General features: G+C 43.0%; 1 protein-coding gene across 1 annotated transcript; it reads left to right on the top strand.

Annotated features, from left to right (window-relative positions):
* The first annotated feature begins 499 nt into the window (after window positions 1–499).
* LOC136299137 (myosin-1B-like) lies at window positions 500–15,791 on the top strand. The gene is made up of 39 exons (XM_066200485.1): window positions 500–549; window positions 1,464–1,701; window positions 1,785–1,928; window positions 2,020–2,176; window positions 2,787–2,814; window positions 2,913–3,027; window positions 3,107–3,199; window positions 3,297–3,360; window positions 3,457–3,555; window positions 3,666–3,769; window positions 3,857–3,995; window positions 4,345–4,463; window positions 4,554–4,703; window positions 5,061–5,231; window positions 5,473–5,779; window positions 5,953–6,035; window positions 6,609–6,696; window positions 6,791–6,908; window positions 7,594–7,717; window positions 7,797–7,933; window positions 8,035–8,290; window positions 9,225–9,467; window positions 9,574–9,750; window positions 9,836–9,981; window positions 10,069–10,159; window positions 10,247–10,636; window positions 10,752–10,878; window positions 11,116–11,234; window positions 11,484–11,680; window positions 12,054–12,237; window positions 12,324–12,489; window positions 12,661–12,785; window positions 12,971–13,279; window positions 13,374–13,577; window positions 14,222–14,347; window positions 14,442–14,612; window positions 14,705–14,809; window positions 14,951–15,046; window positions 15,533–15,791. Exons 2-39 carry the CDS (start codon window positions 1,498–1,500, stop codon window positions 15,683–15,685), a joined length of 5,829 nt encoding a protein of 1,942 aa, XP_066056582.1. The 5' UTR covers window positions 500–549; window positions 1,464–1,497; the 3' UTR covers window positions 15,686–15,791.
* Window positions 15,792–22,325: the final 6,534 nt, after the last annotated feature.

Raw genomic sequence — 22,325 nt, 5'->3', positions numbered from 1 at the left:
GAGAAGAGAAGCCAACAATTCCAAGATCCAGTGTCATGCTCTTTTTGCTGGACAGCACTTCCTCCTTCCTAAATTCCTAGTCATAATATTTATAGGAGATTTATTCACATAGCTAGGAAGACCTCAAATATTTCTAAATATATCCACAAGCACGAATGGGAATCATGCACTCAGGCAAGTTTGCCAAACAATGCTTTGCCAAAAATTTTTTGACCTAAGAAAGAGGAGGAGGGAATTGAGTGTGCAAACCAGAACCTATAAAAGTGCTGGTAGGACAAGCCTGTTCTGCCTCTGTGGAAGGATTAAAGGTAAGAATAGGGACAGTTGAGTGCTGGCAGAATCCCACAGCATTCCTGCTGCCTGTGGAACTGCTTTCCTCAAAGAACTGCCTGTCTCAATAGACATGTTCCCTCTCTGGTGAAGTCACTAGCATGTTTTTGCCCTGTGACTTATTCTTGGGAGTCTGTGCAAAGATAAGAAAGAAATTGTCACTTCTCTTTTACAGTATTGACCAGTTTCCAGGCTAAGAGTCAACTGGTGACACAAGAGGTAAGACTGATTTAACTTTTCCATAGGAACAGACTCCAGGTTTGTTTTTTAAATGCATTTCTAAGGCCATTTCCCATACAGCTTTACATCTGTGCACACTAAAGCAGTGCTATCCTACCTGACCTGTGCTGTCTAAAAGAGCAGATTTACTTTCATAACTGTGTTGGACACATTTGTTTGGTACCTGCTGGGAAATAATTGACCTCTTACACACAGCTCTTAAAAGGAGATTGACAGGAAACAGAAATCCAGGAAAGAAAAGGTGAATGGACAGCAGATGTATAGTTAAGATTTTGTAAAATCCCTCCAAATGTTTTTTATTGAGAAGTTTTCCTTTTTCTATACAAATTAATATTAAAGGGTGAGCTTCAACAGGAAAAGGCACAACAATTGAAGAAGACAAACTCTGATTTCTCTACAGCGGAAAAAGATTTGCGTAGACAACTCAGACCTCTGCTTCTGCTTACTCCACATCTTTTCCCTGATACTCCATCTCTATAGTTGGCACAAATTACATGGGCTGAAATGGGAGAGAGAGAAAAAATATAAGTGGGCTTTCATAATTTTGATAAGATAACATATCATAGTATCTCTTCTGCTTCTTCTTGATAATTCTGCTGCATCTTTAATTACCAATGAATCTGCCAATTCATCTAATTTTCTGCATAGCCTACTAAAACATGGTGAGATCTTATGAACTGAAAGTGTAAACTGGAAAAAGGGAACAAAACTCTACCTCAACCAAAGACACTAATCTTCTTCAAGGTTAAAGTCAGTAAAAAGACATCTAGGGTAAAAGGCAGATAAAGCATAAAGGAAGACTATAATAATAGACAGAGCAGAACATTACAAAGCCCAAGGTGGCTGCTAAAAAGAAATATCCCCCTTCACTCAGAATTGCCTCTCCATTTCAGCGCTGTGCCTTGCTGCACGCGGTAAACCACAGCCATGTCTTCGGACTCAGAGATGGCCATCTTTGGGGAGGCAGCTCCTTACCTCCGAAAATCGGAAAAGGAGAGAATTGAGGCCCAGAACAAACCTTTTGATGCCAAGTCATCTGTCTTCGTGGTACATGCTAAAGAGTCCTATGTGAAGAGCACAATCACGAGCAGGGAATCAGGCAAAGTCACTGTCAAGACTGAAGGGGGAGAGGTGAGTCAAAAACAAGGCTGAAGATAAACATCCCAACTCTGAGCTTTTCAGTGATACATGTGGATCTTTTGTTTCCTTGGCAGACGCTGACAGTGAAGGAAGATCAAATCTTCTCCATGAACCCTCCCAAGTATGACAAAATCGAGGACATGGCCATGATGACCCACCTGCACGAACCCGCTGTGCTGTACAACCTCAAAGAGCGTTACGCAGCCTGGATGATCTACGTAAGTGGCAGCAGCAGCTTCCTTTGGGCAGCCTGGGGAGCTGCTGGGCCAGGCTCAGGGGAAGCCAACGTGCTGTGTCCCTTCCCCACAGACCTACTCGGGTCTCTTCTGCGTCACTGTCAACCCCTACAAGTGGCTGCCGGTGTACAACCCCGAGGTGGTGTTGGCCTACCGAGGCAAGAAGCGCCAGGAGGCCCCTCCACACATCTTCTCCATCTCTGACAACGCCTATCAGTTCATGCTGACTGGTGAGTGGCTTTGTCATCATAAGCATCAGATCACAAGTGTTCTGCTTTGTCTTGTTAAAACCCTGTCATGACAAATGAAATAGGATTATGTAGGGCTGCGAGTTTTGCTTCTGCCTTTTTCATTCCTTTCTTTCTCTGTGCGATTGAGTTTCAAAATGTTACCCATGGTCAGGATTCCTTTGTCATGGGTCTTTACTCTCCCTTTCTCTGCTGCTCTAAAAGCAGTCTGTGTAGCAGAAAATTAAGACAATTTACTGTATGCAGGACAAGGAAAAGACAATAGAGGGGAACAGAAAAGCAGTATATGGCTCTTCAAGGTTTTTCAATGTCCATGTCAAAGCATTATAGAATAACAGAATTTTTTGTGCTGGAAGGGATCTTTAAAAATCTCATGGGCTTTCCTTATGACCTTTGGAGGGACATCTGTGAATATGCTTAAAGGAAATAGTGCAAGTGCAAATTGCTTTGCAAGGAATTGAAATTTAAAAAATGGCTTAGGAGTAAACAAAGAAAAAAATGCAGTGTTTCTCTCTCATCAAAACTTCTGTTAACTTTCAGTATTTTTGTCTTCTTCATTTACAAAGTCTCTTTGTTTCTGCCTTGTTCACAGATCGGGAGAACCAGTCCATCCTGATCACGTACGTACACCCCCTGCACGGGTCCCTGCGGGGCTGCCCGGGGCCAGGGGACCTCCTGCCTGACCACGCACCCTCTGCTTCTCCCTTGGCTTTGGCAGCGGAGAATCCGGGGCCGGGAAGACTGTCAACACAAAGCGTGTCATCCAGTACTTTGCAACAATTGCAGCCAGTGGGGACAAGAAGAAGGAGGAGCAGACCTCCGGCAAAATGCAGGTGAGGTCCCAGGGCTAGGAACCTGCAACTCTTCAATTTCCTGATGAGCTAGATCGTGACAAGAAGACTTCTGTTTTAGGGGACACTTGAGGATCAAATCATCAGTGCCAACCCACTGCTGGAGGCCTTTGGAAATGCCAAGACCGTGAGGAATGACAACTCCTCACGCTTTGTGAGTTGTTATTGGGATAACCATCAATACTAGTTTAAATATTCTTGCTGTCCAGATTGGTAAAATAAGTCTTGATTGACTTTCCTGCTGCTTTCAGGGTAAATTCATCAGAATCCACTTTGGTGCCACAGGCAAACTGGCTTCTGCTGACATTGAAACTTGTAAGAGATTCTCCTGGACTGCTCCCATCCCTTCCCAAATTCCCATCTCCATGTACATTCCCACAAGTGTCTGACTCACTCCGACAATCCTTCCAGATCTGCTGGAGAAGTCCAGAGTCACTTTCCAGCTGAAGGCGGAAAGGAGCTACCACATCTTTTATCAGATCATGTCCAACAGGAAGCCAGAGCTCATAGGTAGGGAAGATCACTGCCTCCTTCAGGCAAAGGTCATGCAAAAACATTGCTGATTGCTGATTTTGCTGCTGATTGCATTTGACCTGGCTCGGTTTTGTCTTTCTTTTCAGAGATGTTACTGATCACCACCAACCCCTATGACTATCTGTATGTGAGTCAAGGTGAGATCACAGTTCCCAGCATTAACGACCAGGAAGAGCTGATGGCCACGGACGTAAGTAGCAGAAGTTCTCTTAGGTGAAGTTTCATTTCTCTGACCTTTTAACAGCTGGGGCACTCACCTTTACAACTCTCTTCTTAGAGTGCCATTGACATCCTGGGCTTCAGCGCTGATGAGAAAACAGCCATCTACAAGCTGACAGGGGCTGTCATGCACTATGGGAACCTGAAGTTCAAGCAGAAGCAACGAGAGGAGCAGGCAGAGCCTGATGGCACCGAAGGTACCAGCACAACCCATCCCAGAGCACGGCAGACAGTGAACACTCTCTCAGTTAAAGGCAGCATGTCAGGGTCAGAATGACTGACCCAGGCTGTGCATTTCCCCCATGCCAGTATTGTAGAATGGCAGTGGCTCCTAGCCAGAGGACTTCTCTGGAGGAGCACAACTCTGATTATTTTGAACAATGCAAATTGTAAGGTCCAGTGTCTCCCAGAGAGTGCTGCCATTAACACGTTTACTTTTTATCTTTACTAATATTTTGATTTTTACTGGAAATACACTATATTATATATTTTAAAAGGACAGTAGTGTCTACTGGTGCCTTAACAACTGATTGTTTTGGTGTTTAGTTGCTGACAAGGCTGCCTACCTGATGGGTTTGAACTCAGCAGACCTGCTCAAGGCCCTCTGCTACCCCCGAGTCAAGGTGGGGAATGAATACGTGACCAAGGGCCAAACTGTGCAGCAGGTAATAATATCGACTGTTTTATGGATAGGTTCTCTGGATTTTCTCTTCTGTCCTGCATCATAACTACATGCTTTTTGTTTCACGTTTCAGGTATACAATTCCGTGGGTGCCCTGGCAAAGGCTGTCTTTGAGAAGATGTTCCTGTGGATGGTTGTACGAATCAACCAACAGCTGGACACGAAGCAGCCCAGGCAGTACTTCATTGGTGTCCTGGACATTGCTGGCTTCGAGATCTTTGATGTAAGGAACAGAGGTTAATCAGCATGCTCGTTAAAGTCACACTGTTATGTGACAAAATACTTCAGAAGGAATGTTGCTGGTTAGTGGGGGTTTTTTTGGTTTTGTTTTTCTGTGGGTTTTTTTGGTTTGTTTTTTTAATATTTATTTATTTTAAATGGTTTGATCCTTTATACTGTATCTAGAGCATTCTGATTCCCACAGGGTTTTAATCGGAAATAGATTTTTTCATATAGCAATGAAATGCCTAGGAGCAGATTTTTTGCTGAAGGCTTGGCACTTCATTTGAAATCAACATTTGTGAATGTTGGATATAGTATTAACTTACATTAATAATAATTTTGATTTGTAATTGTGCAGTTCAACAGCCTGGAGCAGCTGTGCATCAACTTCACCAATGAGAAACTGCAACAGTTCTTCAACCACCACATGTTCGTGCTGGAGCAGGAGGAGTACAAGAAGGAGGGCATTGAATGGGAGTTCATTGACTTTGGCATGGACCTGGCTGCCTGCATTGAGCTCATTGAGAAGGTATTTCTGTAATTCACAATGTGAGGTATTTTCAGAAAGGCGTTGATTTTTTAGATATTTCTAAATGCAGCTTGAAATGGTAAATATGATACTGGAGATACATCAGTTTGTGTTATTTTATGATTTGCTGAGAAGAACAATCCGTGAGAGCAGTAATATTGTCCCAGTCAGGAAGTTAATTCATCTCTGAGTCTTTCTGCCTTTTCATCTTGTCCTCCCTCCTTGCTTGTGCTTCTCCCAGCCCATGGGCATCTTCTCCATCCTGGAAGAGGAGTGCATGTTCCCCAAGGCAACTGACACCTCTTTCAAGAACAAGCTCTATGACCAGCACCTGGGCAAGTCCAACAATTTCCAGAAGCCCAAGCCTGGCAAAGGCAAGGCTGAGGCCCACTTCTCCCTGGTGCACTACGCTGGAACAGTGGACTACAACATCTCTGGCTGGCTTGACAAGAACAAGGACCCTCTGAATGAAACTGTTGTGGGGTTGTATCAGAAGTCATCCTTGAAGACACTGGCCTTACTCTTTGCCTCTGCTGGAGGAGAGGCAGGTCAGTTCTCTGAAATTCATATTTCCATGTTTATTTTATGACTCTACCAGAGCGGTAAATATCAGCCATTGTTCCTTTCTATGTTCCGCTCCTATCATTACTGGTATATATGAAAAAACTTGGTCTTTGCAAGTTACAAACCCATCTTTTTTTCTTTGTTTTGTGGTCTTCAGAGGCTAGTGGTGGTGGTGGTGGTGGCAAGAAGGGAGGCAAGAAGAAGGGTTCTTCCTTCCAGACTGTCTCAGCTCTTTTCAGGGTGAGCACAGAAGTCATTCCCTTTAATTCTTTCCTGGGTTGTTTTATTTTGTTTGTTTTGAGTTGAAGATTGTAAAACCTCACTCTAGCTGCAATAAGGCCATTTAACTGCAGCTGTTAATGGTTTTCTCTATCAAGAAAGATCTTTGGTTATTCACATATGAGCTGAGAGCAAGTCAGCTGAGGCCAGCTGAGGCAGATGAATCTTGATCTCACCTTTCTTCAAATGGTGGAAAAATCACTTGGGTCAGGCTACACACCAAGGTACAAACCATAAGAATATTGCTATTACAAAGAAACTTCTTTTACTCAAAAATATGCATTTCGGTATGAACAACTAGTCAACACATCCATAGCTGTCCTGGCTGAGTGGGTATATCCCCCAGTCTCGTAAAACACATCGCAAAATTTAGTTCACTCCTCATGAGTGAAAGGCAGAAGAAAACTCACAATAAAATGGCTGTAGTTGGGAATTACAAATCTATTAATGCTTTACAAGACTTTTCTCACATCTGAAAGTGTAAGTGAGAAGGTACTATTTGTAAATTAAAAATCGTTACTCTTGATCCCACAGGAGAATCTCAACAAGCTGATGACAAATCTGCGGAGCACTCACCCCCATTTTGTGCGCTGTATCATCCCCAATGAGTCTAAAACACCTGGTACGAACTTCAAGCAGAGATAAAAAATAGTGTGATGCAGCCATTATTCTCTGTGTTTTATCATGAATTAACAAATAATTGTCTTACTGCTTAGGTGCCATGGAGCACGAGCTGGTGCTGCACCAGCTGCGCTGTAACGGCGTGCTGGAAGGGATCAGGATTTGCAGGAAAGGGTTCCCCAGCAGAATCCTCTATGCTGACTTCAAACAGAGGTCAGTTTCCTTTTTGATTTCCATTCTGTCTTTGCTGCTGATATTTTACAACTTAACTATTTTATCACGTGGGAATATTTTTCAACACTAGCTCATTCTGGTTATAACTAGAAGAAAAGGGAATGCTGGGGTGCATAACAAAAGGCAACCTATATGGCTAGCAAAAGAAAAATTGTTGAGAAATGAAGAGTGTCAGGTGTCTCCACTGACTACTGGGGCATCTGAGTATGGAAGCACAGTAGAACTGCAGAAGCCAGTGAAGACAAGATTAATAAATGTAGTTTGGGATTGGTAGGAGCAGGTTCTCAGGTAAAAATTACAAACTAATCATTGGCCATTGCATCAGTGGCAAGTTTCGGGGGAAGAGGCTTTTCTCCAATACAGATTATGGGAAAGTGGCAATGTTTCTCTCCAGCAATTTTCTGCAGCATTATTTTAGTAAAAGGATATGGATTGAACTGACTGGAAATCAATGTCCTCTTCATCGTGGCTGGTCATCTAAAGACTGGAAGAATTTCCGTAAATTTGTTACGAGGTTAAGACTTCATCAGAAAAATATCTCTTAACCAGGGATGAAATTTCAACTTCCTCAGCCTGATACTGCGCAAACACTATGCTTGGTTTCAGTAAACTGAATATTCTTGACTTGGCATTGTCTTCATTTCTGTTTCCTCTAATTCCGCAGATACAAGGTGCTTAATGCCAGTGCCATCCCCGAGGGACAGTTCATCGATAGCAAGAAGGCTTCTGAGAAGCTCCTTGGCTCAATCGATGTGGACCACACCCAGTACAAATTTGGACACACCAAGGTACAAACCTCCCCATTCACTCTCTGCCTGGCCTTTGCTCTACCTGACACTGATGTGCTGCAACATTCCCTCTCTCCAGGTGTTCTTCAAAGCTGGGCTGCTGGGACTCCTGGAGGAGATGAGGGATGAGAAGCTGGCCCAGCTCATCACCCGCACTCAGGCCAGGTGTAGGGGTTACCTGATGAGGGTGGAGTACCGGAGAATGGTGGAACGCAGGTAGACCTTCCTCTTCTTCAGTTAAAGTCACTTTGTTCATGGGAAAGTATTGTCACCCATCAGACTGAGAATATTCATTGTATGTTTTTATTATTCCTCAGGGAGTCCATCTTCTGCATCCAGTACAACGTTCGTTCATTCATGAATGTCAAACACTGGCCATGGATGAAGCTGTTCTTCAAGATCAAGCCCTTGCTGAAGAGTGCAGAGTCTGAGAAGGAAATGGCCAACATGAAGGGGGAGTTTGAGAAAACCAAGGAAGAGCTTGCAAAGTCTGAGGCAAAGCGGAAGGAACTGGAGGAGAAAATGGCATCTCTAATGCAGGAGAAAAATGACCTGCAGCTCCAAGTGCAATCTGTAAGTATCATTAGTTATTTCTTCCATGTACCCTCAAAGCACATAACTCTCGTGTTACACAATAAATTGCCTGAGAAAATATTTTAATATGAATAATGGATGGTAAAATTTAGACCACTCAGTGTTGCCATTTTAATATGAGGTTCTAACTTGGGAATGACTTTTGAAGCATGTATGCACATGTACATAGTTTTGTTTCTCCAGGTTCACAATATAACATCCAATGTACTCGCTGGAGATTTAATGTTTACAGCTAGCAGAGTCTGTAGAGCAGTTCATTTAACAACTTACTCTGGTTTCAATCAGCTGCCCAGAGAGAATTCCTATATGCCATTTTATATGATACATGTTATGTCACCTGTCTTTCTGCAACCACTTTTCCAAGGAGGACACAAAAACCCTCTGCATTCTGTCACAGTCCTATATGTACCTCCTAAGTCCATTGGGAGATCAAGGGAACGGTCAATATTTAAACATTACCTTGTGTCTTTAGGTATTTGTTCCATAGATTCAAAATTCAGGTGCAAATTGAAGCCTCTGATTGCACCTAGAATATATATCAATTTTTCTCACTCAAAGAAAATTAATTCAAAGTCAGTCTTGCTGAGAAAAGCTTCTAAAAAGAAAAAGAAAAAAATCTCTACACATTTATATATAGTATTAATTTTCAGATAAAGTAATCTAAACTCTTGAGAATAGAAGTATTAATGGATATTATCCATAAGAAAAAAAAAAGGAATAATTGATGAGAGTAAATAAATGAAATAGAATAAAAACCTACCATGATTTAAAAGAGGCTGGGCAAAAAAAAACTTCCTAAAAGAAAATGGAAAAGAATAATTCCATGGATTTTTTCTCAGGGAGAAATACCATTTCTCTATTCAGTTTTAGAGAACAGTTGTGATTAGCACACAATTCCATATTTCTCTAACAGGAAGCTGATGCTTTGGCTGATGCTGAGGAAAGGTGCGACCAGCTCATCAAAACCAAAATACAGCTGGAAGCCAAAATCAAGGAGGTGACTGAAAGGGCTGAGGATGAAGAGGAAATTAATGCTGAACTGACAGCCAAGAAGAGGAAACTGGAGGATGAATGTTCAGAGCTGAAGAAAGATATTGATGACCTTGAGCTAACACTGGCCAAGGTGGAGAAGGAAAAACATGCCACCGAGAACAAGGTATGAGGTAGAACCTGTCACTCACACTCCAGAAAATGGGCTGTGTGCTATTACAGAACTTCTAGATATTCTTCCTTTATTGACATATGCTCCCTTCTTTCTTAAGGTGAAAAACCTGACTGAGGAGATGGCAGCATTGGATGAAACCATTGCCAAACTGACAAAAGAGAAGAAAGCCCTCCAAGAGGCCCATCAGCAGACCCTGGATGACCTGCAGGCAGAGGAGGACAAAGTCAATACTCTGACCAAAGCCAAGACCAAGCTGGAACAGCAAGTGGACGATGTAAGCACACAGACATGGAGCAGGAACAGGACAGGTATGGAGCCTAACCTGGCTGGCAGAGCCCTGATGGTCTTGTTGTGTTTAGCTGGAAGGGTCCCTGGAGCAAGAGAAGAAACTGCGCATGGACCTGGAGAGAGCTAAGAGGAAACTGGAAGGAGACCTGAAGCTGGCCCAGGACAGCATCATGGATTTGGAGAATGATAAGCAGCAGCTGGATGAGAAGCTGAAGAAGTAAGTGTGGCTCTGGGCCACCTGAGTGCTGGGCTGCAGTACTTGTCTTTTTTCTTTGAACTCTAACATGGTTCACCTTGCCCAAAGGAAAGACTTTGAAATCAGCCAGATCCAAAGTAAAACTGAGGATGAACAAGCCCTGGGCATGCAGCTTCAGAAGAAAATCAAGGAGTTGCAGGCAAGTCTCTGTTCCCTCCCTTCCCTGTTCAGGCTCATGTCAGGCATGAGGAGAGCACGGGTGTGAAGGGTTCCTGGTGTTGTGCAGGCCCGCATTGAGGAGCTGGAGGAGGAAATTGAGGCCGAGCGAACCTCTCGTGCTAAAGCAGAGAAGCATCGGGCTGACCTGTCCAGGGAGCTGGAGGAGATCAGTGAGCGCCTGGAAGAGGCAGGAGGGGCCACAGCAGCTCAGATTGATATGAACAAGAAGCGTGAGGCAGAATTCCAGAAGATGCGGCGTGACCTGGAAGAGGCCACGCTGCAGCACGAAGCCACGGCTGCTGCCCTGCGCAAGAAGCATGCGGACAGCACAGCTGAGCTGGGGGAGCAGATCGACAACCTGCAACGCGTGAAGCAGAAGCTGGAGAAGGAGAAGAGTGAGATGAAGATGGAGATTGATGACTTGGCCAGTAACATGGAGTCTGTCTCCAAAGCCAAGGTACAGATATATTTTACAGGCTCCTTGACCCAGTAGAATACAACACAATTCTTGAACCTGGCATTGTTTAGAGTGTGGATGGTTAACTCATCACTTTCCATATCCCGAAACACAGGCCAACCTGGAGAAGATGTGCCGCACACTGGAAGATCAGCTGAGTGAGCTTAAGACCAAGGAAGAAGAACATCAGCGCATGATCAACGACCTCAATGCTCAAAGAGCTCGTCTGCAGACAGAGTCAGGTGAGACTCCCACATCTACACTTGCAGATCAATATCAATAATGTCTCAGGATTATTGCAAAGATTACTCTTCTTTTGGCGTATGGTCTTTCCAACACACTTTGTGTCACATCTTCTGTGAAATGCTTAAAATGGAATTTCAGCATGGACTGCAAACTATCTGGTTTTACATCTCCAAATGTTTGCGGTATCACTATCAATGCCATTAAAACCGTTGTATATCTGCAAATTTTCTCAGGTGAATATTCACGCCAGGTGGATGAGAAGGATGCTTTGGTTTCTCAGCTGTCAAGAGGCAAACAGGCCTTCACCCAACAGATTGAAGAACTCAAGAGGCATTTAGAGGAAGAGATAAAGGTGGGAAGGCTTTTTCCTAAATACATGAAATCATGTAATCAACAAGATGAAAGGGACAACTATAACGACTTAGATAATGGAGTGTAAATTATCCCATAGTGGCATTGCTTCTCTTTCTCTGCAATCTATCAATTAATTCTTTTGTAAATTCACAGATCTTTTTGATCACAGGTCTTTCTAAGATCCTCTAATTTAGGAGATTTCCCAGGATATTTCCATTCATTTTTGCACTGCTTTTTTTTTCTCAAGGCCAAGAATGCCCTGGCCCATGCCCTGCAGTCCGCTCGCCACGACTGTGACTTGCTCCGGGAACAATATGAGGAGGAGCAGGAGGCCAAGGCAGAGCTTCAGAGAGCCATGTCCAAGGCCAACAGTGAAGTGGCCCAGTGGAGAACCAAATACGAGACAGACGCGATTCAGCGCACGGAGGAGCTCGAGGAGGCCAAGTACGTGGGGAATGTGAAGAGCATTGGCTGAGACTAAAAATGGAAATTTAAGGAACCGACTGTAAGATTGTTAGAAGTCAGTGTCGTCCTTCAGGTGGGGTCACAAAGAGACAAAAACATGACAGAAAGCAGTTACGCATTAGAGAAAAGCAGAAAGGTCCAGAATACCAGGGAGAGGCCAGGTGAGAGGAAATTGCTGCAGGATTGCTCCAGAATCAGAATAAGGGAAATAGACTGGCTGTCTGGGAGAAGTCTTACACCTATTTATGAATGGGGGTCACACAAAACTAGGAGGCCAAGTTTGCTCTTGTGAAAAACATGGTGCTTCACACCACAGGCTCCCATATGCTTACTTGTGCTTACCACTTTACAGGAAGAAGCTGGCCCAGCGCCTGCAGGATGCAGAGGAACATGTTGAGGCTGTCAATGCCAAATGTGCCTCCCTGGAAAAGACAAAGCAGAGGCTGCAGAATGAAGTGGAGGACCTGATGATTGATGTGGAGAGATCCAATGCTGCCTGCGCTGCTCTGGATAAGAAGCAGAAGAACTTTGACAAGGTCTTTTGGTCTCCAGCACCAGCACTCCTGGTCAGAGCATGGCCCCGTGATGGCCACAGCCCGACTCACACCCTGTTTCTCTCCAGATCCTGGCAGAATGGAAGCAGAAGTATGAGGAAACGCAGGCTGAGCTGGAGGCCTCGCAGAAGGAGTCGCGCTCTCTCAGCACTGAGCTGTTCAAGATGAAGAATGCCTATGAGGAGTCCTTGGACCACCTGGAAACAATGAAGCGGGAGAACAAGAACTTGCAGCGTAAGTCCCTGGCTCTCTGCTCCTCGCTGGCCTTGCTCACAAGCTTGTCTCTCTGCCACACTTAACAGCTCTGGGCTGCAGGAATAAGAACATGCCTGGCCCCTTGATGCACCAGAGGCCTTCCCATTCAGCTCTGTGGCTGACGATGCTGCTTTTCACCCTTTCTTGCAGAGGAGATTTCTGACCTGACAGAGCAGATTGCGGAGGGAGGGAAGGCAATTCACGAGCTGGAGAAAGTCAAGAAGCAGATTGAGCAGGAGAAATCTGAACTGCAAGCCTCCCTGGAGGAAGCTGAGGTACATGACCATAAAAACTGATTTCTCCAGTAAATAAATGAGGAAATAGGGCTAAAAGTCCTGGGTTGTCCTCTCTTCTGTCAGGGGAGGGCAGACAGTTGAGTTTTCTGGAAATATTTTTCAATTCCCTAGAATGTAAGAAGGACATTCATCAATGTTATCAATGTTTGTATCCACTTGCCCAGGCCTCCCTGGAACATGAGGAGGGGAAGATCCTGCGCCTGCAGCTTGAGCTCAACCAAGTCAAGTCTGAGATCGACAGGAAAATAGCAGAGAAGGATGAGGAGATTGACCAGATGAAGAGAAACCACCTGCGAGTTGTGGACTCCATGCAGAGCACTCTGGATGCTGAGATCAGGAGCAGGAATGAAGCCCTGAGGCTGAAGAAGAAGATGGAGGGAGACCTGAATGAAATGGAGATCCAGCTGAGCCATGCCAACCGCCAGGCTGCAGAGGCACAGAAGAACCTGAGAAACACCCAGGCAGTGCTCAAGGTCTGTTCAGCAGAGCTGCAGAAAGACAAATGAGATCCCTGACATTTTCTCCACAGAACTGACACCTGGTAGTTTATCTTGTATCTCTTTCCAGGACACTCAGCTGCACTTGGATGATGCTGTCAGAGCACAGGATGACCTGAAGGAGCAGGTGGCCATGGTGGAGCGCAGGGCAAACCTGCTGCAGGCTGAAGTTGAGGAGCTCCGGGCAGCCCTGGAGCAGACAGAGCGGTCAAGGAAAGTGGCTGAGCAGGAATTAATGGATGCCAGTGAGCGTGTGCAGCTCCTCCACAGCCAGGTCAGTCCATAAATATAGTACTTATACTATTGCTCCATAAATGTAAATGAATTTAATATTGGCTGAGCTGTAACAGTATTTTGTTAAATGCAGTGGCTATCACAGTTAATAAGAAGTGATACATAATATTAAGACTTTCTTTTCAGATGTAGATACAATATGAATTTCAGTAGACTACAGTATAGATACCTTAATATCAATAAATTCAGAGAAGTGTGTGAGGTTCTTACTCTTTTACTTGAGTTCAACACCTTTCGCTTTTCCATTTGAGACTTTAAAGGCAAATGTAGACTGACCATGAACAAAATAGAACTACACTAACTCTGTCATTAATGCAATTTAACAATGTATTTATAAGTATTCTATAGAACTACTGCAAAGTTTTATGGTAACTAGACTGAAAATGTTAAGGAAAGTATTTTTTTCATTTTTCAGTCTAAATTTCTTCCTTGCTGTCTGAGAAACTGTGAGAAAAGATTTCATGGAGGATGCTCACAATATACCAAAGCACATCATATCTGAGAAAATAATAGCTACAACAGTAGTTCTCTTAGAATCCAATGTGACCTGATGGCACAACATGCTGTACTCGATAAGATACTGCAAGCTAACAAAAACAAAATCATGTTCATTCTTTTCAACAGAACACCAGCTTGATCAACACCAAGAAGAAGCTGGAAACAGACATTTCCCAGATCCAGAGTGAAATGGAGGATACCATCCAGGAAGCCCGCAATGCTGAGGAGAAGGCCAAGAAGGCCATCACAGATGTGAGTTGGACACTCCTGGCATTGCTAATAGTGAATGCAGTCTTCCCTAAACATCTCCAGCCCCAAAATGGCTTTGACCCTTTGCTCTGATCAGGCGGCCATGATGGCAGAAGAGCTGAAGAAGGAGCAGGACACCAGTGCCCACCTGGAGAGGATGAAGAAGAACCTGGACCAGACAGTGAAGGACCTGCAGCACCGTCTGGAGGAGGCCGAGCAGCTGGCACTGAAGGGAGGGAAGAAGCAGATCCAGAAGCTGGAGGCCAGGGTGTGTAGGGCTGGGGTTGTGTGTGAGTGAGACACTCAATGTCTTGCAGAAACATTGTCAGGGAAGCTGCAGGGCTGGGCTTGTCCTTGCAGGTGCGGGAGCTGGAAGGGGAGGTTGATGCTGAGCAGAAGCGCAGCGCTGAAGCCGTGAAGGGTGTGCGCAAGTACGAGCGGAGGGTGAAGGAACTGACCTACCAGGTAAGGCAGGAGGAGACTGCTCTGGCACCGTTGGCTCACAGCCAGGCACATTTTGCACACACCATCCCCAAGGGGAATTGTTTACTTTGTGTGATGCAGAAGCAAGAATTGACTCTCTTCCCTGTTCATCATCCACTCTAGTCTGAGGAAGACAGGAAGAATGTCCTCAGGCTGCAGGATCTGGTGGACAAGCTGCAAATGAAAGTGAAATCCTACAAGAGACAAGCTGAGGAGGCTGTAAGTATCAGTTTGTCCAAACCAGACTTTCTTCTGGTGGTCGTGGAATTCTGTATTCATGTTTTCCTCTGCAGCATTTTCAAAGCTTGACTGTTTTGATGCAACACGATGATATTTTGATACATTGGGGAATGTGAGAGTAAGACTTGCTGGGTTTGGGTGGAAATATTCTTCCCCAACCCTATTTGTTCTGCTACAAGCCTCATTTCCCACTCTATTTCTTTGCTTATACCCTGCCCAGGATGTCAGAAGCAGCTGTGTATTCAAGACTACAACATGAACTCTGCCTAGACCATGTTTTGTATAATGTCCTTTTGAAATTCCAATATTCTTTTTTCTTCTGACACACATAACACCTTGAGCAGCTTGGTTTTGAATCTGCTCTGCTAGCCCATCTGTGGCATTTGAATTTTTGTTTGCCCTGTTTTTTGATAATAAATGTCCACATGCTGCCTGTCGTTTTCACAACTCCCTCTTCCCTCACAGGAGGAGATGTCCAATGTCAACCTCTCCAAGTTCCGCAAGATCCAGCACGAACTGGAGGAAGCCGAGGAGCGGGCTGACATTGCAGAGTCCCAGGTCAACAAGCTCCGAGCCAAGAGCAGGGAAATCGGCAAGAAGATAGAAGAAGAGGAATGAGGTTCCCAAGACTAAAAAGTGACCTGAGGCATGCATAAAATGTAAACCTCTGTGTTGCTTTCTCTAGTAATTATGATTTATTTCTAGGTAATAAAGACAGTAGAGACCCTTGCATATGAACAGCGACTATCATGTCTTATTTATTTATTCTAGCATTCATTACTTTCAAAGGGCATGTTCACAATTTATCTTCACATTTAAAAGTATATCGGACAGCAAAGCATTTTTACATTTTCATTTTTAATAATGCATGAAGAATGGTAATAATCATATGGATTTATTATTCCTCTTGCAATGAGAAGTATGCATTTCTTTGAGGGACTAAAACTACATTCTTTCAAGTGATTTTCATCTTCTTAGGAAAAAAAATAATAGGAGAAAAGATTCCTGAAGCATTTAGCATACACACACACACATATATAAAAATATGTATATAACTATATAAATGTTATTTTTATTAATTGTAAAATGTTGCTTATTTGGTTAAGATTAAACGTATGGGAAACTCAAATTTCATTCCAAGTAGTGACAAGCAGTCGAACCAACATGATGAGGAAGTAGCATGAAGAGATATCCCCACTTCCTTTCTCTGAAGTAATTTTATTTCATGCATGGCACAAAATTATATTCATTCACATGTAGGATGAGTGAGATGAATCCACATTTAAAAGACAACAGTAGAAAGAATAGCTAAGACTGAGGACTCTATTTTTAATTTCAATCAAACCTTCCACTGCCTTTCTAGGTTCAATCTTTCTGCTTTGTCTACAGCTGGACTCTCCTGTCTGTTTATTGTCATTCTCAGCATAATGTGCCTGTTCCTAAGAAATGATTACTAGCCCACAGTATTGTATTTTGTATTAAGCTGAACTAGACAGTCAACATTTATATGTTGATTGGAAATGTGAGGTAAAATACAGCATTGGTTGGATAAGGTATCTAAACACTGATTACACTTTTCAGATGGGTAAGTTAATTAGATAGTTTGGGAATACATTCAACATGTCTAATGGCCTGGTAAATTAGAAGCAAAGCTAGATAGGTTCTCTTGCTGCTGATAAACTTGTTTTTGCCAAGACACGGGGTGGGATACTGACTTGGTTGCTATTTTGTGTCAAGCTTTAGCAGCTCCTGCAAACTTGCTGGTTGCTAGTCCTAAACATCTTTGGCCATCCCACCGGAACTATCAGTCCCTAACTGACCTTTATATCTCTCTTCTTTTTAATCCTTCAGCCAGTCTACTAGTGCTGTACAACCACTGCTTTAAAATTATAAACATTTCTTGTTAAATATAAAAATAAGATTTGAGCAGCAGATGACAGCAGCTGGAACTAGGAAGGGACACCACTCCATCCATTGTAGAAATGATAGTTTAGGATCCATCACAGCTGAACATCTCTGAGATTTTTTGGTGCTCCCTTGAACTCTTTGGGCCCTTGCAGCACACTTTGTATAAGCAGGACCTGTCTTTCCTGTGACCCTGGTGATGTCAAACACAGCTGGTTTTGTACCAGCTGCATTTCAGAAAGGGTGGCAGGGTGAATGAGGGAACTGGACTTGAGCTGAGCAGCAAAAAGCTCTTTTCTGCTCTTCTAGCATGTTGCATTTCTCCTCCATCCATGGGTTTTTTGCTGTGCCAGAAGCCTTGTGTGGACAGATCCTGCTTGGAGATGGGGCCCCACAACACTCTGCCCACCACAAAGGCCACAATACAGGTGGAAATGCTCCTGGAGCCAGCTTCAGGAGCTACAGTCCCCAAAGGGGGGCTCTGCCAACAAGGCAGAAGAGGGAGAATGAAACTTCCAGGAGTCTGAGCCCAGATGATCAAAGGACCTGAGCCCTTTGAGTTTCCTCAAGACTCTGCCCCGATGGCAATTTGACAGAGAGAGACAGCCTTGATCCAGTTGTCCGAACAGGAATTTCAATAATGCAGAAATAACAAACAATAAGGCGTACACTATATTGGAGTGAACTGGAACAAGGCAGAAACAAGAGGCCAAAGGCAGGGTCCAGGGCCAGACAGGGATACTTATACATCCCCGTGTGGGGAGGAATTAAGGCAGGGCCTGAGGGAAGGGTCCAACAGGGGAGAATGATTAGGAATGTTAACATTCCTGCAGCAAAAATCAACCTATGGTAACACAAAGAACTAGGGACTTTCTTTTGCAACAATTCTCTAGCAACAATTTGCATATTTGAACTGAGGGCACACTTACCTAGAAAGGGGTTTCCCAGGGCATTGAGCAGGGGTTTCCTTCCTCCCTGGGGAAACCACTCTCCACAGGAGAACGTCGTTCTGCTAACGCTAATGCCTTTTTATTTCCCCATGTAGCTGCTTGCCTGCACCCAGCTCCTTCTGGAAAAGCAGGGTGTGGGAAGGGAGCTGTGGGAGGCAGGGAGGGGACATTGGTTGGGCACAACAGGAGAGATGGGAAGCCTCCACTGGGGCCTTGAACTGTTATGATGCAGGTGGACCCTCCAGGCAGGTGCAAAATGGGATTTGTTCATTGCAAAACCCATGTCTTTTCAAGCAATTAGGCTTTTATCAGTTACATTCGATTTAAGCACAACAAACATAACTCAACCGACCACCATCCACCACAATGTGAACACGTAATGGTTAAATAAGTTGTTTGTCTACCTCTAATTCAGCTGAGTCATTCCCAGAGTCCTTTTCTACTTATCTGAAGTAACAGCAGTGAGCCATGATTTTACAAGGACAACAACACCTTCATTTTGTAGAGCTTTGTTTATCCCCAGCATTGAACCAACCTCTCCTGTGCTCCAGGTCAAAAACTGCATGCACCAGCAAAATAAGACAACATACAGAGTCCTTGAAATACCTGAAACAAACCCTGAGGTCCAATTCTCACACAATGTAGTTGCATTAAAGACATGAAAGAAATGCTGCTTTATGTTCTGATGAGGGTTTAGCTGTTAGGGCTAAAGCAAAGGCCTCAGTCTTATCTTCAGTGGGAATTTACTCCAAACATGAAACTGATGTCTGTCAATCTCCTTCCCACACCCAGGATTATACTGCCATCACAGAGATGCAGACAGCTGAGAGAAGAGGAGGAAGAAATTACCTCACTTTCTTATCCAGACCTCTGAGTAGGAGATGCTAGGAGAGACAAGAGCACAACTGGTACTGTAATTGCAGAGGCAATATGCTGTGGGACCAAGTGAAGCTGCTGAGATGTGACTCACTTCAGATTTCCTTGTTTACGGTAGGAACTGTAGGTTGGAAAGTGATGACCAACACATGAAAAACAAAACAAACAATGAAACAAAAACCAAAAAGACAAACAAAAAATCACAGCAAACCAAAAAACCAAAAACACCACACTAAAACAAGAAAAAGAACAACCCAAAACCAAGCATCCCCAAATGCAGAACAAATCCAGATCTATTGCATGGGGAGGAAATTGCTTCTCAGTAAAGGGAATGGTTCTGCTGCTTTCTTCACCACTCTGATCCTTGTGAATGTAGAACGTGTCCCCTCCTTAATCTGGGTGAGGAATATCCCAGAGATCAGAACAGTAGACTGGTTTTTATACAAACTATCATGAGATTCAGATCCCTCTAAAAATTGTTGCCTATCTTCCAGAACAGCATAGGTTATAACGGACTCTATTTTAGAGGATGTAAATTTATTAAATCTTTCCTAGCACACTTGTTTTGCAAAAGTAATGCTGAATGACTACCCTATGTTGAGACAGCAGCTGTCTCTCCCAATTCCAATGGGATATATTTCTTAAGTTCAGTACAACACTTCCATAGTGCTGTTAATATGATCTTTGAAAACCTTCAGCTCCAAAAACAAGAATTTGATTCCTGTGCCTTTTGTCTGGACTTAACTCGATGACCTCAGGCTTTGAAGCTTTTATCTTTAGCCTGGACTTGTTCTGCTCTTTTATTGTTTCTTTTGTCCATGGTGACTTGCTGTTATCCCACTGGAATCACATCCCTATTTACTTCACAGAATCACAGAATCAACTAGGTTGGGAAAGACCTTTGAGATTGCAAAGTCCAACCTGACCTAACACCACCTTATCAACTAAACCATGGCACTGAGTGCCACATCCATCTTTTCTTAAACACCTCCAGGGACTTCCTCTTCTTTATTGACATATCCTTCCTTATCACTATATTCAGACTCATTCTTCCCCCCTTCACTTGCTTTGGCTTTGGTCCATTCTAGTCCATGGTCATTCTTATCATCTCCTGATTCTCACTTCTGCGACTTCTGCTCCTTTGCAGATGCTTCCTCCTGCACTGGGATTTTTTTCCTCTAGCAATAACCCTGCCTCTCAGTAGAACCCCTCCTGCTTTTCCACACTGAGGACTCTGAGTGCCTGCAGCAGGCAGGAGCTTGTGCCTTCTCTCCATCCCTACATGTTTCCTATGAGACACACTGGCTCTTACTCTTCACTTTTTCTGTGTGAGTCAGCATCTGATGGATTACAGAACCAATGTTGCCCCTTTCATCTCCTTTAGCACACCCTCCCACTTCCCCCCCCTTCTCATGCTTTCTTGTCAAATTATTTATAGGACATTGATTCACAGACCTGTTATGTCTAATTATATCCATTCACTTCTAATATGAATCGCAATTCTGTTAGGAGTAAAGATTGCCAAAAACGTTTTGACCTAAGAAAAAGGAGGTGGTGGCTTCATATGCAGATCAGATCCTATAAAAGTAGCCCGGGATCTGTGTGTCTTGTCCTTTCTCAGAAATCTCTAAGGTAAGAGTTTCAGGGCTTGGGACTAGGGAGTTCGGGAATGAAGGGAAACTGCCCCTGCATTCCACAAGTTCCAGTGCATTCCTGCGGATGCTCACATTCATTCAATGGGGGTCTGCCAGTGTCAGCTGGGATTTTCAGTCTGCTTTTCAACCATCCACATGTTTTCAGTCTATAAATGTTGCCTGGAATGCAGCAGTAAGAAGTTAAGTAACTAATTCTGGTTTTTAATACTGTCCGTCTTCTAATCTGAAACCCCTTGTCTCCCAAAAGGTAAGATCTTGATTTATTCACTTTTTAGGGACAGGTAGAGTTGCTGTAAGGCAAGGCTTCTATGGAGGTGTGCTGGAAATCCTGGTAGTCATGATATTTGTGTCCATTTTATAAATACAGTATGAGAATTGGTCTGGATTGTTGATATTTTTGTCACTTAAAGAGTGTGATCTTTAAAGTACTGATCACTGCAGCATTGCCTACACTCTCCCCAGGAATCTCCAGTAGATGGTAGTTGCTAGAGAAACTGTCCTGAGGGGGAAATAAAAAACCAACCAACTGCTAGAAAGTACTTTTCAGTTTTTTGGGGTGGGTTTTTTGAATTTATCTCAAAAATCAAGGGTCACTGGCACTGATTGTGAAGCAACAGGAAAGGAAATATATATTTAAATAATGTAAATATGTTCTTTTTTCATATGGCAGCTTGAGGAATGTGGTTAGGATTTTGTGTATCAAAACATCAAAGTGCTAAAAGCAAACGTTCTAGTCTGAGCTTCCTTATAGGCTTGTTTCTGTCTTTCAAAATATTGCATAAGTGTGACAAAATCATATAAGCAAATATTTGTAATCATAAGGAACTGAATAAAGGATGATACCTACTTGGATAACTGGAAAAAGAGAGATGGAACTGCAACTTAATTCAGTTTTAAATATTTACACTGAGGAAAATACACTCTTCATATTTACTTTCTATAGTAATTTATATTAATTTTGTCAAATATTGTCACTAGAATATATCCCTTAAAATTATAACATGTCAACAAGCAATCCTGTAAGGAGTATAACCAGCATGCTTTGAATGAGTGAAGGAGAGTAAACATAGCATTGATTTCAGGAAATGTCAAACAAAACAATCAAAAGAAAATAGTTTCATACTTTAAAAGGTCAATCTACTGACACATTACATACAAATATAATGTATAATAGCCTACTATATATATGTTTTGATATTATCATAAGGATATATTGTGAGAAAAGCATCCAGTGTCTATAAAATAACACAATGTACAATATAGATATAATGCACAAATATAAACTGATATACTATAATATATAATAACATAATATATACACTGACAGAGTATATACTGAGGTATATAATATAGCAATCTTATTCCTCCTAGGAAGAGTTAGTACTATTCCTGTTAGGAATCTTGTAAGAAAATGTGAGATAATATAAGCAGTGCTAAAATTGCTGGTAAAAACTGGGACTGTTTTTTAACCTTATTGTTTTGTGGAATGGTCTCATTTGAGTTATAACACATTAATCAAGTAGAAAAATGTGTTTTTAGAGACAAAACCAGTCAGGAAATTGCAGCCATTCATTTGAATTGGTAACACCAATTTGTGTCGTGAAGTTTGTCTTTGGGTAAGAAGGCAAAGTAATTTTTTTCGTTGTAAAGAATATTCTTCCTAATAACTAATCTAAACTTCTATTTCCATGGTGAGCTATTCCCTTTGGTCTGTTGCTCCAGGCCCTTGTCTTAAGTTCCCCTTCACGTCTCTTGGAACTTCTTTAGGTAATGGAAGGTTGCTAGAAGGTCTCCTTGGAGTCTTCTCCAGACTGAACTAACCCAGATCTCCCAGCTTATTTCCAGAGCAGAGGGGCTTTATACCTTGGAGCA

This window comes from Chamaea fasciata, unplaced genomic scaffold, assembly GCF_029207755.1.
Source record: "Chamaea fasciata isolate MVZ Bird 193981 ecotype frontalis unplaced genomic scaffold, bChaFas1.0.hap1 SCAF_19, whole genome shotgun sequence".
Classification (NCBI taxonomy): Eukaryota; Metazoa; Chordata; class Aves; order Passeriformes; family Sylviidae; genus Chamaea; species Chamaea fasciata.
Note: the sequence above shows the minus strand (reverse complement) of the source record. Positions and strands in the feature narration are given on the sequence as shown.

What these genes read in the sequence shown, in the direction of transcription:
- LOC136299137 (XM_066200485.1), top strand. Translation starts at nt 1,498, where the DNA reads ATGTCTTCGGACTCAGAGATGGCCATCTTTGGGGAGGCAGCTCCTTAC. An exon ending in AGCAGAAGAACTTTGACAAG is followed by an intron (nt 12,238 to 12,323) that starts GTCTTTTGGTCT and finishes GTTTCTCTCCAG; the next exon opens with ATCCTGGCAGAATGGAAGCA. An exon ending in ACACCCAGGCAGTGCTCAAG is followed by an intron (nt 13,280 to 13,373) that starts GTCTGTTCAGCA and finishes ATCTCTTTCCAG; the next exon opens with GACACTCAGCTGCACTTGGA.